Source organism: Rhipicephalus microplus, unplaced genomic scaffold (genome assembly GCF_043290135.1).
Source record: "Rhipicephalus microplus isolate Deutch F79 unplaced genomic scaffold, USDA_Rmic scaffold_32, whole genome shotgun sequence".
NCBI lineage: Eukaryota > Metazoa > Arthropoda > Arachnida > Ixodida > Ixodidae > Rhipicephalus > Rhipicephalus microplus.
The window spans coordinates 699,947-717,055 of record NW_027464605.1 but is presented as its reverse complement, the minus strand read 5'-3'; the positions used below and the strand labels follow the sequence as shown (position 1 = coordinate 717,055).

The 17,109-nt window shown below is 44.6% G+C and overlaps 1 protein-coding gene across 1 annotated transcript in view; it reads left to right on the top strand.

The window, feature by feature from the left end:
* Nucleotides 1–16,159, top strand: part of LOC142786786 (uncharacterized) — a 67,531-nt gene extending 51,372 nt beyond the window's left edge. The window contains exon 8 of the mRNA XM_075884431.1: nt 14,221–16,159. Within this exon, the coding sequence (XP_075740546.1) occupies nt 14,221–14,388 (168 nt within the window). The 3' untranslated portion in view covers nt 14,389–16,159. The remainder of the gene's footprint in view (nt 1–14,220) is intronic.
* The last annotated feature ends 950 nt before the right edge of the window (nt 16,160–17,109 follow it).

Genomic DNA, 17,109 nt, shown 5'->3' with positions numbered 1-17,109 from the left:
TCACTACCGCGTCCGCGTTTGCTTAAACCATGCAGCTGCTAGGTTTCTTCGTATAACATTCCTATTCATTGCTATTGCATTCAGTGCTACGCCCTCGCCGCAAGCCTGTGACGTTTTATTACATGTTTTGTTACATCTGTTTGCCATTCCTGCATACTCCCAACATATGCACCTCATAATACGAGTGCAGTGAGAAAAGATAACGGAGTAAAGAGGAGCTTACAGCACGTCTGTTACTTCGTGACATTTTCGTTCGCACCGAACGTTATACTGTATGCTCACTACAAAAACATGAATATTCTGTCATGTCGGGACCCTGCATGCTAAGGTTGTTTGTGTTATATAAGGTCAAGTTACCGACCGCTAAGATAATTCTAGTTCCTAGCGCAAACAGCAAACACAATGACTAAACTGCTAACCTACTAAAAAAAACAACAATATGTAAATATTTGACTTCTTAGAACCAGCTTCTCGTCGAAAACCAGTGTTGCAATACTTAGCAAGATCGGAAAAAAAAATTTGGTAGATCCCACGTACCAAGGAATCGACGTTATGCAAAACATGTGGAGGAAAGGTGACCGTGTTGCAATTTTTTTATTGAGTGACACGTCATGAAATGACGATAAATATATGTACAACTGTCGCACACACAGACATATGTTGAAGAGTTGCAGATGTTTATATAACCATTTGTTTGCACTTGCGCAACGATGCCAACTGGGATATGCGTATTAGCAACACCAGAAGCTGATATGAAGCACTGATGCTCGCGAAGATGCGGGCCATGGACACTGCTACATAAATCAACGTCAGTGCATGGCACCTAAAAATTGACGTTAACCCGACGTGACGGTTGTGTCAGGTGTACATAATTAATGTTTATAAAATTGGGCAGGCAGCGCTGCGACCACTATTGACGTTTCACGAATATTAGCGTTTGTTGAAAAGTATACAGTTTCGAGACCTGGCGTAGCTCTGTGGCAGAATGCTTCATTGCCACGCAGAATGCTTTGGTTCGATTCCAGCTGGAACCATGAAATTTATTCTATGCCTTCGTTTGGTCAACGCTATTTACGTAGGGTATTTCGAAACACTCACGTGTTAAACTCTCCCATCCGTGTTTTCGTTGTTCCTGTGTGGATACTAAGTGTTAATCACCATTTGGCACATACCCGCATACCAGTGGCACATACCCGCCCGTGGGTATGTGCCACTGCCTAGCGGAAAGTCTTTGACGACGTACGCGAGGGGATTGTGACATTATTCGTGTCTTGACCAGCGCGTCATATTCGTCAAACCATGTTACCACCCCATGCTAATTTTGGTTCACGCCAAGGGGGTGACCGCGAGAGCACCCAAATGTGCGGATGGATGGATGGATGGATGGATGGATGGATGGATGGATGGATGGATGGATGGACGGACGGACGGACGGACGGACGCACGGACGGACGGACGGATGGATGGATGGACGGACGGACGGACGGTATTGCGCACGTATGTTTCGCACTTGCGCATAGACTATGGACGACGGTGAGCCTGGATGACAACGACCGGGCATCGTGAGCGCCTAAGGAGCTTTGCTCTAGAAAACTCGAAGCATATACGCGGAGTTCAGGATGATGACTGGGCCCCGCCGCGGTGGTATAGTGGCTAAGGTACTCGGCTGCTGACCCGCGGGTCACGGGATGGAATCCCGGCTGCAGCGGCGGAATTTCCAATTATTTCCGGCTGAATTCCCCATGAATTTCCGAGATTTGGGTGCACGTTAAAGAACCCCTGGCGGTAGAAATTTCCGGAGCCCTCCACTACGGCATATCTCATAACCATATCGTTGTTTTGGGACGTTAAACCCCAGAAATTAATCAAGAATGATGAGTGGGGCGAAGAGTTCGTCTGTCTGTCTGTCTGTCTGTCTGTCTGTCTGTCTGTCTGTCTGTCTGTCTGTCTGTCTGTCTGTCTGTCTGTCTGTCTGTCCGTCCGTCCGTCCGTCCGTCTGTCCGTCCGTCCGTCCGTCCGTCCACTCCTATCACACTGGAGCACGCATTGTACTGATGGACGGACAGACGCTTCGCCTCACTCATCATCATGCACTCCGTAGATATGCAGTGAATTTCTTGTTAGCGCCAGCTAGTGACAGAAAGAGCGCCAACCTACAACTAAGTTTATTTTCATGAAGCATTCACAATATATAGGCTCTCGGAGGACATGCGCTGACCATTTCATTCACCGCACATGCCGGCATGAACATTTTGATGATGTAATAACCGATTATTGCAATCATGATATCTGGGACCAGCAACAAACAGATATGCCTAGTGTAAAGACGTCAAAAAAACCAAACACACCTAAGTCTGCGCGAAAAAAAAATGCGAGAAAAAAACAGCAAAAAAGGACTGACAGACACTTCGTAGCACCCATCTAAAGTACATCTAGATCCAACAGTTGGAATTCACTATTATGCAACACAACTGAAGGCACGCTGACGCACGAGTCACTTTTCTTCATTATGTGAAAGACTTCGAGTAACTCCCGTGCCAGCGCATCCCGGCTCCTTCCAAGTACTCGCGTGCGATCGAACTGTGACGTGCAGCCACACGAAGCACAGTGGAAGGGCAAATGAGACCCTTTTCCATTCCTGATTGATAAAGAGTGCTCCCTTAGACGGTCATTTGTAGAGCGCCCTGTCTGGCCTATATAGACCTTGCCACAGCTCAGGGGAATTTCATAAACAGTGCCCACAGCACAACGCAGGAACAGCTTTACGTGCTTCTTATCTCACACCGCCTTGGCACCTCTTGATGAAATGCGGGCACAGAGCCTTGAGAGCTTATTTGGATCAGAGAAAACCACTGGCACATGGTGCCAATTTGCAACCTTTCTTTAGGTTGTGGGAGATTTTGTGCATGTATGGTACAACATGCGGTCTTTTCCTCTGCCCTTGCAATAGCTCTGGCCTCCTGCGTTCCCCCTTCAGCCTCTGCAGCAATGTTTCAGACACACAGACTAAGACCAAATAAGGAAAACCGGCTGCAGTGAGCCGCGATAACTAAAAGGAAAAACTATCAAACACTGTGTGATGGCATGACTTGGACAGCGCAGAACGAAAACACATAGTAGCTATAGACCTCTTCACCACCTTAGAATGTGCAGAATCATAAGAAAGAAGTCCTTTTTTCGTTTTAGGGCTCAACTTCCAACCGACATGACCCTCGCCCAGAGTCAGGTTAATATCTAAAAACTGCAAGCTTTCGTCAATGGGCAGTTCATACGTAAAAATCAAGCCTTTTCCATGTTGTCGGAACAGGTTCAAAACCAAATCTACCTCGCTAGAGCGCGTTACAGGGTTAGCAGATCTATCATTGTCAGCCTGACTACGCCCACTGCAGCGTGTAAGCGAAACGTGTATAAGTATACTGCAAGAAATCTGCAGTTGCTGCACAGCCGCCATAGTTATCCATAAAGAAGGCGATAACATTCCAACAAACGAGGGTGTAAGCCAGCTAGATACGGTCTCTTCCATTCTTTTCCCCGCGTGTTTACAAGAGGTTTTCAGAGGCCTGGATTGGGAGCAGCTATAGGGTTATGGGTTAATGGAGAATGTCTTAGTAACCTTAGGAATTGAGACCTACAAAATGGCTTGAGAGGCTCCACGGTTTTACTTACACGTGTTACCGGAACGCACGAACCGCAGATTTGCAAGAGCTGCACGTGAGACGCCTGCTACGCACCTTTCCTCCCGTCACTATTAGCGCAAAAACATGGGCTTGATGCATAGTGGGATGTTTGGATGGCTTACTATGCGTCAACTCCCGTATGTTAGTAACCGCGCACGTCATGACGTGACAGCAAGGCAGTGTAAGCAAAGCCGTACATATGTCTTAACAGTCCTATGCGCGTTGTCCGGACGTCTTCTACGTCTTCTCTTGGCAATGTGGTCGTACACGAGACACCTCCCTGTTCAAGTTTCGATCGTGACAAAGGTTTGCATCTGTCTATATAGTGTTCAAGGAATTAGAATAAGACGCGTGTGTTGTTGGCGGGCAAGGTGGAGGAGTGCACGTGAGTCTTGTGTTTTCGGGGGCAGCGACGCTTATGGAATATCCATGTGGCGACGCCCGGTCGACAAGGGCGACGTCTTGGTGGCATGACTTGCTGATCCATAGCGCATGCCATCACCCGCCCTGTGCGTCGCGCGAGGTCGACGCCACGAAGGGCCGGGGTGGCACCGTATCTGGCCGAGGATGCGACCCCGATCTTATCTTGACACGCCGGCTGCTCTGACTCTCGATTGCCAGCGGCGCTGAACAGCCCGCATGCGCAGTGTCCAGGCACGAGGTTCGATAACCTGCTCCGTGGCGTTCGTGAGAACGAAACCCACTAAGCAAAGTGAAGCCTTTGGACGCACGTGCATAGAGATTGCAGAGTGAAAAATATGCCGTGTTCACCAATGCAGCACAAAAAAAAAAAAATAAAGAAGACTCGAATGGTATCTCACAAAGAAATTCTCGCCATTAATCATGTTAATGAAATAAATGATGACCCTGCTACGAGGGTCGTGCCAGTAACCAACACCTTTTAAGCGTGGTAGCTCTAGCACTTGAGCAAACTGAGAGAAGATTCCACGTGACAGTGGCACGAAATAATTTGCCTTCAATTACAAAACTCGTTTTGTATATAACTTCTACTTATTCTATGGCTGATGACATACTTTGTCCTATATCTATGACAATCTTCATCATGGGTAATAATGCCTGCTTTGAATTTATTTGGCAACAAGTGCAGTCGGAGGTGTAAAAAATAATAAAAATTATTTGTATTCATGTCTTGGTGCACTCCTCTCCTTCAGTTACACCAACTCCATTCTCACGAGCGTGCATCGTGTAGAGTATAGAAAAAGGTCGTGGTGTATATAACCGCCACCGACAAGAGCTTTTCATCTTCCTTCTGTAAACAGAAATACGGGATGCCCAAAGGGGATCTGAGAATCAAATGAGAGACACAAGAAGAGCTAAATGCGTTTCATGCAGTGAAGCATGCGGCAAAAGCACGGAGGGTGGTTGGCGAGCTGGCGATAAAGATTACGCATTCTAACGGCAACGCCCGCTAACTTTGAAACGGATAACACAGAGTTACGCGCGTGTGTGTTTGTGGTTTACTGGTGCTTTTGAAATTATTAACTGAAGACGTGTGTGTGTGTGTGTGTGTGTGTGTGTGTGTGTGTGTGTGTGTGTGTGTGTGTGTGTGTGTGTGTGTGTGTGTGTGTGTGTGTGTGTGTGTGTGTGTGTGTGTGTGTGTTGCACGTGCGCGCATGTACTTAAGCGTACATAACCTCCCTAATCTATGACTGATCTTTGAAGAAAATAAAAGATACAAGTCCTCACAACAAGCGAAGGTCACCGAACGAAGAATGTGTCGCTAGAGCAGACGTATTGACGAGCGTTGTTGCCTTCCTCGTGGCAGTGAAAACATTACCGCACTGAGTAAGGCTATAGTCTTGCTGCCCTGACGGAGACAAGTTACCATGCCGAAACCTGAGCTCCAGGGATATTTCTGGTTAAACAACTTCGCATCACCACCAGAAAAAAAAATGAGACACCCTACTCAACTTAGTAGGACACTAGAGGCATGTCTTTTGGCTTTTATGCTCGGAGAGTTAGTCTCAGTTACTTCCTGATGAATCTATTTCTTAACAAAGCACGCTGCAAATTAATACAGATATTTCCATACGATTCTCGTTTTTGAAGTTGCGTATTGTTTTGTTCATTGTGTTTTATAACTAAACCATATACTGAATGATCTCAAAGTTGAATATGTAAAAACAAAGCTCGGCGGTTTTTTCGCGGTGGTCTAGCGGTTACTGTGCTCGGCCGCTGAATCGAAAGATGTGGTTTTGGTCCCGACCATGGCGGTCACAATTCGGTGGAAGTGCAGAACTAGAGGTACGCGTACTGCGTGTTGTCTGTGCGCATTAAAAACCCTAGGAGGTCAAGATTACCAGGAGCCCTCCGCTACAGCGCAACTCGCAGACTGATTATCTTCAAGACATTGAATCTCGCAAGCCAACCAACCGTTGTTTGCTGCGTAAAACTTTGGAATACGCATAATCTGCGATGACTGACTCTTCTTCGGGTGGTATCTGCATCACTGCGTGCAACCCCAAAAGACCGCCCTTTGCGCCAGAGTAATTCGATAAGATCATTGACATCATAGAAGATGCAAACTACAAGCGTTGTTGCTCGTTTTTTGTTCTTCCGTCTATTTGTTCCTCTTCTGCTCCTCTTCCTCCTTCTTGATTGACACAGTATCTGTGCATGCATTGTGTTATATTTAGGAATGTACTTGGAGTAAAATTTATATATATTTGTGTATTATTTTGCAGCTGTATAATCATTTAAGTAAGCTGTTTTCAGAGCTGTATAATATGACTGGGTGCTACTAAAGATTATTACATATCGCATTCTCATATCAATTGCTTCAACACGGTTTATCACTGATGTCGTCTCTTTTTTGTCCTTCTTTATTGCTTTAATTGCTGGCATAATAATAACAAAAATACAGCTACTACGGAAGCTATAGCAAAGAACTATGAGTTTAGCTGTCACAACAATCCACAATATGCCTCGATCCGTAACTGTTGACGTCGTGAGCCGTCGCAGTAGCGGCCAGTGCAGAGCACGAGCGATATTCCATTCTTCCTTTGTCGGAATGCGGCTATAACTTCCGGGGTCGAACCTATTACATCCTCAGCAGCAGCGGAATGTCATAGCTACTTCCTGACCGTGACAGTAGTCATAGTATAGTGTTCGAGTTGCGCTTACCCACCCAATGGCAACTCCATAGGTTCTACAGTGCCTCTATCCATATCGCGCAGCCTGCCTACTTGTGGCGCCCTAATCAACAATTTCACTGCGACACGCTTGCTGTTCACTTGTACAAGCCCAAATTCCAGCTGTCCTCGTCACCTCCGTGCGACAGACTCGATCGAGCCTGGACGACCACCCGACCTTGATTGCTGGACCCGCAGACCGTTCCATCGCTTACTGAACGTCAGTCTTCATGCATGAAGCAAAGTTGTACGTGTATTTATGATATGACGTAGTACTATGCCTTAGGGTATGCTTGCGAATTAAAAAAAAGGTAACAGTTGCACATTCAGTGAACGGTATCTAGTTCTGTGGTCGCAATAGCATAGCGCCTTCCGCGGCCCACAGGACTCCAGTGTAAGACACCGGAATATCATCTCCGGTGACGGGATGAACTCCGCTCAAGGTTCACTGATTAGAGCAGATAGGACGAGGCGATAAGAAGCTGAAAGCTTTGCTTGGGCGCTCCGCCCACGCAGTCTCGCCGCCATAAAAACGCGTGACCCCGTGCTTGCGGAACTCGTCCCCCATTGGGATGCCAAAATATGCGCGTGGCCGCTGCGCTATCTATACTACAAACTGCACCGCTCAGTAGTTACGAGGCCACTGGGCTGCTCGGTAGGTGTGTGCGAATACTTGATTCCTTGAATTCGAGCCGTAGAGTATGAGCTGTTCGAATTGGATTTCCATTCAATAATTCGCTATATATGACTGCTAGTTGTTCCTTTTCAAATTGAACGAACAGAGTTCAGTAGTGTACTTAAAGGAGGAAAATCAACGTGCCGTATAATTGTTTCGAATTATATTCTCAGGCCCGTGTGCTCAAATTTGGGTGCACGTTAAAGAAACCTAGGTGGTCTAAATTGCCGGAGCCCTCCACTACGGCGTCTCTGATAGTCATATGGTGGTTTTGGGACGTTAAACTCCACATATCATTCAATCGAATTATATTCTTCATGGCCAAGGGTGATGCGGAGACATCATTTCAACAGCGAGCACATGGAGCAGACGTCTTAAGACGACTTCTGTAGTCATTCAAACAAACAAGCAAACAAACAATAACAAAACGTGGTTTATGTACGTACACCTGTTGTCTCAAATTATGTAATTTATTAGTTGCTCACTTTATCTTGTTCTTAACCATTTACGACAGACATGCTGCAATACTGCCTCTCTATCTCTCCCAATGTGCCGTCGCATAAGGTACGTGCATGACATTGGGAGTTTCTTCTCATCTCCTCTTCTTGTCTCCATCATCACCCTTCATTCCTCTTTCCTTCCCTTTTCCTTATCCCCTGTGTAGAGTAGCAGGCTAGAGCAAACTAGATCAAGCCGACCTCTCTGCCTTGTAATAAATTCTCACTCTCTCTTTTTTTTTTGGGGGGGGGGAGTTTTGAATAATGGCCACTAGAGCCACACTTTTATGGAGTGATCACAAAGAAACACGTGCCTATCCTTTTTTATATGATATATGAGAAAATGTGGGCGCACAAGCACCGCGCCGGCTGCTCCTTTGCCCTTTAGTCAATGTTGAACACACATGTTAAAAACAAAATTAATAAGAGCAGCACATGCGAAATAAAACACACGAGCACATATGTTTCTATGCTTACACATATTCGCACATCAAGAAACTCAGGTGGTCAAAACTATTCCACATCCCTCCACTCTAAATGCTCATTAACATTAGCGACAATGACTGGTTGCGTGACCAAACTAGTCGCAAATGCTTGCGCGTAGCTGATTTGGTCGCAAAGTGACTACTTTGGCTCAGTAGCGCGACTGCAGTCGCGAACCATTGAACCAATCAAACGTGCAAGAATAGGATGGTACCTCGTTTTAAAGGGCAATGGCAGTGCAAGCAAACGCGAATTAAGCTCGACAGCGGGTGCAAATCGCACGTTGGTGTGAACGTCAATCACCTTGAGTCCCCTGTTCGGTCGCCAGTCCCTCAAATGGTCACGTGACCTGGGGGTAGTTGTAGGTGTGAGCGAGCTTTGACGTGAGCTTTGATTAGTGACACCTTTCAGGCGTTATGCCTCATCCAAACTTTTCCGTATGTATTACGTTATACGTATAAAGAGGGGCGATATGCACGTGATTGGCAGGTCTCCAGCCGGGCCGCTTACGTCTTCGCCTTCTGCAGAGTGATGTCTTTGTATCTCGTGTGTACCGAGCTGTCACCGAGCAAAACGTTTGCGCCGCGTTATCTCTTAACGTCCCCGACGAGCCGTACAGTCTCGTTGGGAGCTAGACGGCTTGGCGGCAGCTTCACATCTTCCTTGCCGAGTGCTCCGCATTGATATACCTTCTGTAATAGTCGTGTGGCGCACGATCTCGATTATATCAAAGATCAGGGAAAATAAAACCGTGTTGGTAGCTTATCTCATAAGTGGCCACAGCATGAGGACGACGGAGTCCCTGTTACGAGTGGCTGCTTACTAAATTGGTGTTTGCTGAGGCAGACGAGTGATACAGCGCATGCAGGGTCACTGGGTGGCAAATGTAACTGACTGTGATGTTTTGTTTGTACAACCTGTAGCTCTCTTTCTTTTTTGTTTTTTTACTCTCTCGTCTTTTACACTAGCACTTCTAGTGTGGGGCAATATAAGAAATTTTTTGGGAAAAAAAACTTAAATAAATCATCGTAATCTAATAGGGATGTCGTATACCGAACAATACTGACAGACTGTGCAATTGTGTATCTCTTTGTCTGAGTGTGTCCATCTGTTTGCTTACGCCAATAGCTTTTAAACATCCCCGTCACTTCTCCAAGAGTACGATATCATATTGAATATCCTAACCTGGTTAAAATCCCTGCCTTTCTACTCTGCTTCTTTTTCTGCGAACGAGCCTCACAGAATGAAGGCCATGCTTGTGACCATGAAAGTGTGAATGCCACCCTCCGTCCTAAACCAGCTACTTCTATTTATACTAGTATACTGATACTTGCGAATACATTCAGTAAATATTTCCAATGCTACCGATGTGCTGCGTCTACACACACATCAGTCAAGTGCGTAGTAACCTGCTACCAAAGAAATGGAGAGAAAATAGGGATAAAAACGATGCCGATCGAGAACGCTATGTAAATGGCAAAAGGTATTAGTGAATTAAAAATTGTTTTCTTTAATTTTTTCATTCAACGTCTCCAAGCTAGGTAATTGTATCTTGTCAAAATAGGCACCTCGAATGCGGCTACGACGACGTCTCATGTTAAAAAAAAAAAAGTGCGTGCTTTTTCTTCGCATCTGGGAACCACAATATCATATGCTTTACATATATTATCTTTGCTTGTGACAAAATCGCGTGCTTCTTTTTAAACTTACTCGGTACAATATGAAGAGTCTATGGTCAAAACTCAACACAATAATTTCGTACTGTTTTCAGCCTACCCAACGATACATGGTCAGTGCACGTTTTCAGATAATTTACAAATAAAGAAAAACAAGCAGCAGGGAAGGCATTCATAATAATATAATGAACCAGTTTCAAGTTAAAATAACTTAAAAGTAAACAACGCTCCCACTTTCTCATAGTTCTAAACGGAGGGAAAGATAGCGCAGGTACCTGCTGATTGTCACCCCTGCCAAAGATAGGCTGCTTTTACAACTGCTCATCTCTTCTTCAAAAGAGAGTGTACAAATGAAGCTACACATATGTAACGTGCAGCCAATAAAGTGCGCCATAATAAATGTCTTGCGGCAGAATCAGCTGTCGAGATAACATTGAGAACCAATGCTTTTGCTCTGCATAACACGCCCGTTGCCAATAAACGAGCTTGGTTGTTCATTTATGGGCGCTGTTACGTTTGATCACTTAGTGGCTGTAGTGCGAGATGAGCGGGTTGGCTTGTGGGAGCAGCTGACGCGAGATCTTCCGTGCGTTGCATGCCTTTGGGGCTTCGAGATATGCGCGGGCTCTTTCGTCAGCTTATTAGTGTCGAGGAGGCCGCGTAAAATAACCCTCTGGGCATTTGCTTGAAAAAAAGCTCTACAGGGCACAGACGGGAACGGTGACATTTCGAGCACTTCATGAACTATGGACAAAGGGGAAAAAACAAACAAGTGTAGCCACGAACCTTACGCGTGTTATAATTCCGAGACTACGGACGACCAAGTTAGCGAAATTTGCAAGGGCAACCGCTTCACAAATATCAAGGGAATTGCGATTGACGAAGCGCCGCCAGTAAATTAAGCATCATGGCCTAATCAAAACGCCGGGAGTCTTTTATCACTGCATCTTCTTCCCTCCTAGCTCAACTCTATCATAATGCTGACAGCGCTTTCTAATTGCTTAAGGTGTTGGTTAAAGGAAGGTTTATTCAACTAATATAAGAATCACTAGAGACACTTATACACTAAAGAGTTAAAAATCGCGCCACTCTAATTTACACAAACGTTAGACGCCATTTTACACATACTTCAATAATACACTTTGCGCTGTTACAAAACTATAAAAAAATAAACTAGTTAACTTTCGAAAAACTGAAGAAAAAGAAGAGAATGAAAAAAAAATGAAGAGGGTGAAGGGTCGGGAGGATGGCTTGTTTATTTTCTTTCACACAGTATGGCGATGCCGTAAATTCCAAATTTTCCCCGCGTAATACCAAAAACCGAGTGCGCCAGCGCCTTAAAGAGGCATCAACGCCGCCTAAACCAAGCTTCTCAACAAGGTAACAAAAAACAATTCTAGAAATACGATGTAATACCGGGAATGCTGCTCCCTGTGGTTGTCAACTAGCTCCATTGACTGACAACTTTTTGTCTCTTGATCTTCACTTTCCCCTATCTCTCTCTCATTTTTATGCTACCCTTTCCCATTCTCTCAGCGTAGGGTAGCAAACCGGGCATGTGCCTGGTTAACCTCCCTGCCTTCTCTTGTTGTCCTTCCTTCCTTCCTTCCTTCCTTCCTTCCTTCCTTCCTTCCTTCCTTCCTTCCTTCCTTTCTTCCTTCCTTCCTTCCTTCCTTCCTTTTTTCCTTCCTTCCTTTCTTCCTTTCTTTTTTCCTTCCTTCTTTCCTTCCTTCCTTTCTTCCTTTCTTTCTTTCTTTCTTCCTTCCTTTACCTTCCTCCTTTCCTTTCGTCCTTTGTAGCACCGATATCTCCAGATTAGGTACATTTTGAGCAAGCATGCCATTATTCCTATGGAATAATAATGTAGCCATAACTCCAAAGTTGCGCGAAACAAGGTTTCATACACGCTTATTGGCGACACACTCAAATACCGCGTGCTTAGTTGTCTCTGATTGTCCACAATTAGCACACTTATCAGTCGGCACCACGTATACGATGATTGCGGGAGTGATAGTTATATCGTCATCAAAACCACCATCTTTTTTAACCATCGCAGGACGGAGGCCTGTAATGCTCTCCAGTTAGGCTTGTCTTTTTCTAGCTGATTTTTTTTGCTTACTAACCAGTTAATTTCATCGTCCTACCTATCTGTAGTCTTCGTCGGCGAGTTTTATAATAGTTTGGCCGAAAACAAAACTAAAATTCAGGCTCCCTTGCTCCACCAGCAAAATGGAAGTGGGGAATGTGTATGCCTTTCTTTCTTTCCTTCTTTCTTCCTTTCTTTCTTTCTTTTATCCCTCTTTTTCTTTTCTTCCTTTTCTTTCTTTCTCGTTCTTTCTTTCTTCTCCCTTCTCTTTCTTTATCTTTTTCTTTCTTTCTCTCTCGTTCTTTTTTCTCCATTTCCTTCTTTCTTTATTTCTTTCTTTCTCTTTCTTTCTTTCCTTCTCTCTTTCTCTCTCTTTCTTTTCTTGCTTCTTTCTCTCTCTTTTTTTTTCTTTCAAACGCATTGCGTAATGCTTCTTTACTTTTTTTTCATTCACGCCGTGAATTGCTCTTTCGTGCACACTTCAGTTGCTACAAGCAACAACCATGGTCATACGTTCATTTCAATGTCATTTCAATGCCATTTCAATGACAAGCCACCTTAATTAAACGTCACATTGCCTTACATGAAACGGCGAGAAGCCCGCAATCGGGAGGCCATCAATTATTGCAAAGTGGTGTATAAAAGTATGCAAGAGGCTAAGGCACCTTCGAGGTTTGCTTTTTCTCTTTTTTTTTCTTTGCGCTGGCAGGTGCCGGGGTTTTATATATATATATATATATATATATATATATATATATATATATATATATATATATATATATATATATATATATATATATATATATATATATATTGCACATGATGCCGGAATCTCCTCTATATAAGAGCTTCGCTTACTATAGGAAGCGGTAATGCTAATGAAGGAAAGGTACTCTGTCTCTGCTCCCCAACGTCATTCCACATTCTACACAGGTTAACTTAATCGTGTTTTGATGCCCTTTATTGCCGCTTATGTTTATCAGACTGGAGGCTGTTTGTTTTATGAACTGTATCGCGCTCTCGAAGCGTTTCGCTATCGAAGTGCAGATATGAGGTGAAACGCTAGTTTGGCGGTTTCACAGACAAAATATTTTTTTTTATCTGCGCTGCTATGGGCTGTTAGCACGTGACAACATTCCAGTCACATATCCTTGACGAGATAGATCCGTCACAATTCGGTTGTCAATCAGTCAAGCAGGAGTACTGGACAACACGAACGGCGACGCTGTAGACCTTGCGTATACGCAATAAGCGATGCGAGGTTTTCGCTCTGAGCTATTTTTACAAGACAGCGTCTGCACGAGCCTTCTTCACCTACATTATCTAATCGTACATGGCGTCCACGGTGTGGGCGATAATTTTTGCCTCAAGTATATGCCAAAGTTTCTTTTGCTAACTACCAATTTTATTTGCATAAAACCAGGCAGGCCTGGTTAAACTGTCGTCCAGGCGGGGAGGGGAACGTTATAACATTATTTCCAGAAATTCACAACTTTTTCCCACACACAAACACATGTACGGAACATATTCAAAGGGTAGCTGAACTCCCCTTCTTCCCCCGTCCCAGAAAAAATTTCTGGCTATGCCCCTGCTGTTACTGATGAGTATCTTTGGCTGCTGGCTAACTATTGTACGATGTTTGCTTGTATTAGCAATATGACGACTAATATGTTGAATGCTGTCGCGAAGGTTTGCCAGTCTTGGTTACCTACTTTTATCGAAACAATGTTGCTGTTACAAAAGACTGTTATTGGATTAGTAATTAATGGTGTAGCAATCATTACTTGCAATAATTTGTTATCACACTCAGTGTCTTCGAGTTCAAACAGCAGTCTTGGATCCACGGACTCTGGTTATCACACTGAGAAACCCGTCGAACAAGCTAGTCAGTTAATATATGAAGTGAACAAGTCGAGGGAAGAGGTTATCCTTTCAGTAAACCATGGAATCCTCGCTTTCTCCTTGCGCTTTAGGGTGACGGTGGCGGGCCCATGGTGTGCCTGGTGGACGGCTTCTACGAGTTGGCTGGCCTGGTGTCCTGGGGATTCGGCTGCGGCCGACCTGACGTGCCGGGTGTCTACGTTAAGGTGTCCGCCTTCATCGGCTGGATCAACCAGATCATCAGCGTCAACAACCTTTAGCACGTGGTCGCTACTGATGCCATATCACTGGCGTCCTTCCCGGTCGCCTCAACGTGTGCGTAGGCACAGACACTCCTTTCGAACCCCCGGTACACGAGTTCCTCGGCAGAACGCGACACAGTCTTGGTGCATCTGCGTTTACGGTTGCTAACGTCAGGCCACGAGGCTCTGTTGGACGAGGATTGAGCGATCTTAGTAGCATGATGTGTCGCTGTACGTCCAGTCTCTCTCTGTTGCCCATGTCCCTTGCCGCGCTAGAACGAAACATAAGAAATGACTTAGAACTGGCTTTGAGCGCAAACCTACAGAATTGAGGGGGGGGGGGGGGGGGAGGGCGATGAGGTTCCTCTTTAAGGACGCTTCGCACTTTCCATTGAAAGTCGCGTGGTTATGCACCTGAGTGTTGAAACGTTTTTTTTTTTTTTTTTTTTTTTTGAGAAGGTACGAAGCTTTCATTTTTCACACCGTAACTTTTTTTTTTTTTGAGGTGAGGACATGCGGTAAAGTTATCTGTAGTCCTAGAAAGAACACTTCTCAAAATATGAGATGCCTTCACTGGGGCTTGTGGTTGTTACCTTCAGACGGTGGCGTAGCGGAGAGCCTGAAATTCCTTCACGTTCGTTCAGTCATTTCTCGTCCTCCTTTAAAAGTTGGATCTCAAAGCAGGACGGATGTTCACTGGAAGACGTAGGCTTGATGGTATCGAAAGTCATCGAACAAGCATGGCGGTGGAGCTACCATTCTAAACAGGGGGTGGGAGGACATTTCTTTAGTGCAGTAACCTTTGTAGCCTTTACTAAAGAGTCTCCCTGTCGCTAGTTCTCTCCAGTGTCGTTGCCTATTTGACCACTTCTCAACACTTTCGTATAGAGAGCGTGAAAACATTTGGGACTTTTGCACACAGTGAAAAGCTAACCTCCTCGGTTGTGTTGTTGAAATCAGTGGCCTTGTGGATTCAAGCTAGCCCCGCGCCAGTTGAATTATGTCGATTCTGCAGAACACATTGCAAATTGTGTATGCAATGACTCTGGTTTTCGAGAAAATGGGCTGCATTTCTTTGCGCGATTTGTTACAGTTATTAGCCAAGTTATCTCTGTTCCTGTAGTTAACTTTCGGCGTACTTCTTTTTGTCTGTATATTATAACATAGTAGTTCTTCTTGGCTGACAGCTTTGTCACTCGGTACAGACAAGTCGCTTTGCCAATGTACCGTTACCAATTCACACACGTGAAAACAAGTGCCACCGAAGCCAATTAATTTTCTGCTGTTTTCTCGTCACTTTTTTACCATATTCATGAATTAATGTCATTGCCAGAGGACTGCTTGGTAATAGGCAACGCATAACAATGAATAGACGTTACAAATGCGCGAGGAAGGCATTGATATGAAAAAATTATAAACATTACTATCACCCATTTCATCGATTGATGCCATTTTGTTCCAGGCATTTGTCATATGCCTTGTGTGTTTTCATAATTCATTCCATTATGTTCGTGCATCATTTTTATTTATAATGCGCGCTAGTACAAAGCTACTTTCTATACGTGGCGCTCGATCATAAACTCTCCAGGTTTCTTTGCTGACCCAACCTTATTGTGGAAACATACCACGGAGCCAGATTCATACAATGTGTCACTGAAATGCTCCGTGTCGCCGGTGAAGTCGGAAAGCGAAGCTCAAGGATGTTGTCTTGACATTTGAACTGTGAGTGCCCAATAGAGACAAAAATGACAAAAGAGTGTTGAAATAAAATGCGTCTTCTGTCTGTCCATTTTTTGACGACTACATTCATTACGATGACATGCTGTGACATGCCTGGTGAGCTGCTGGGCAACAAGCAAAGAAAAAAAAGTACACACAAGAAAGAAAACTTTACACAACAACCAAATGGATCGCCAGAGTTGTCCTTAATTATGGTTCAATAAAAAAAACCTGTCACTTTATCTCACCGCTGTCTACAGACTATATTAGGGCAATGATCACATCAGGGCACATGTGTGCTGTCACCAATGAAACGACGTCTTCCTGGAGTCTATTAGTCTCGTCACGTTATAAATAGCCAGCCGCACGGGATCAGTGCTTGAAGTCATCAGGGTTTCAGCTGCTCTGAGACCTCCCCACCCTCCGACCTTTATTGACCAGAAATTTGAGACTCCGTGCAATTTCTTGAATGTAGGTTTTTGTGTTAACAAAATGCAATTTCGAATTCAAATGTGTAGGCAGCCAAGTTCGATGTTATATATATGTCCACTCAAAAAAGCTTGCTTGCTTTCACTTGGTGTTCAGAACTTCCTGACCGATATGTTTCGCGGTACAATGGAGGCGGAAATGTTGTAGGCCCGTGTGCTCACATTTAGGTGCACGTTAAAGAACCCCATGACGTCGAAATTTCCGGAGCCCTCCACTACGGCGTCTCTCAATCATATGGTGGTTTTGGGACGTTAAACCCCACATATCATCATTTTTCGCGGTACATATAGATAGTCTGTGAGATTACCTGTGAGGGCACTATATTAAAACCTCTGGTGTGTCTGCAAATGCATTCTCACACCTGAATCACCGTGCGCACTTATGTCCTTCACACGAGACCATCGAGACTGTTCAGACCTTTGGCTTTTGTACGACGATTACTAAAGAATAATGGTTTCGCCAATAATATTATATTCGTTAGAGATGCAAACGCTTCGTTTTATTGTAAGCTCTTTCACGTCAGATACCACC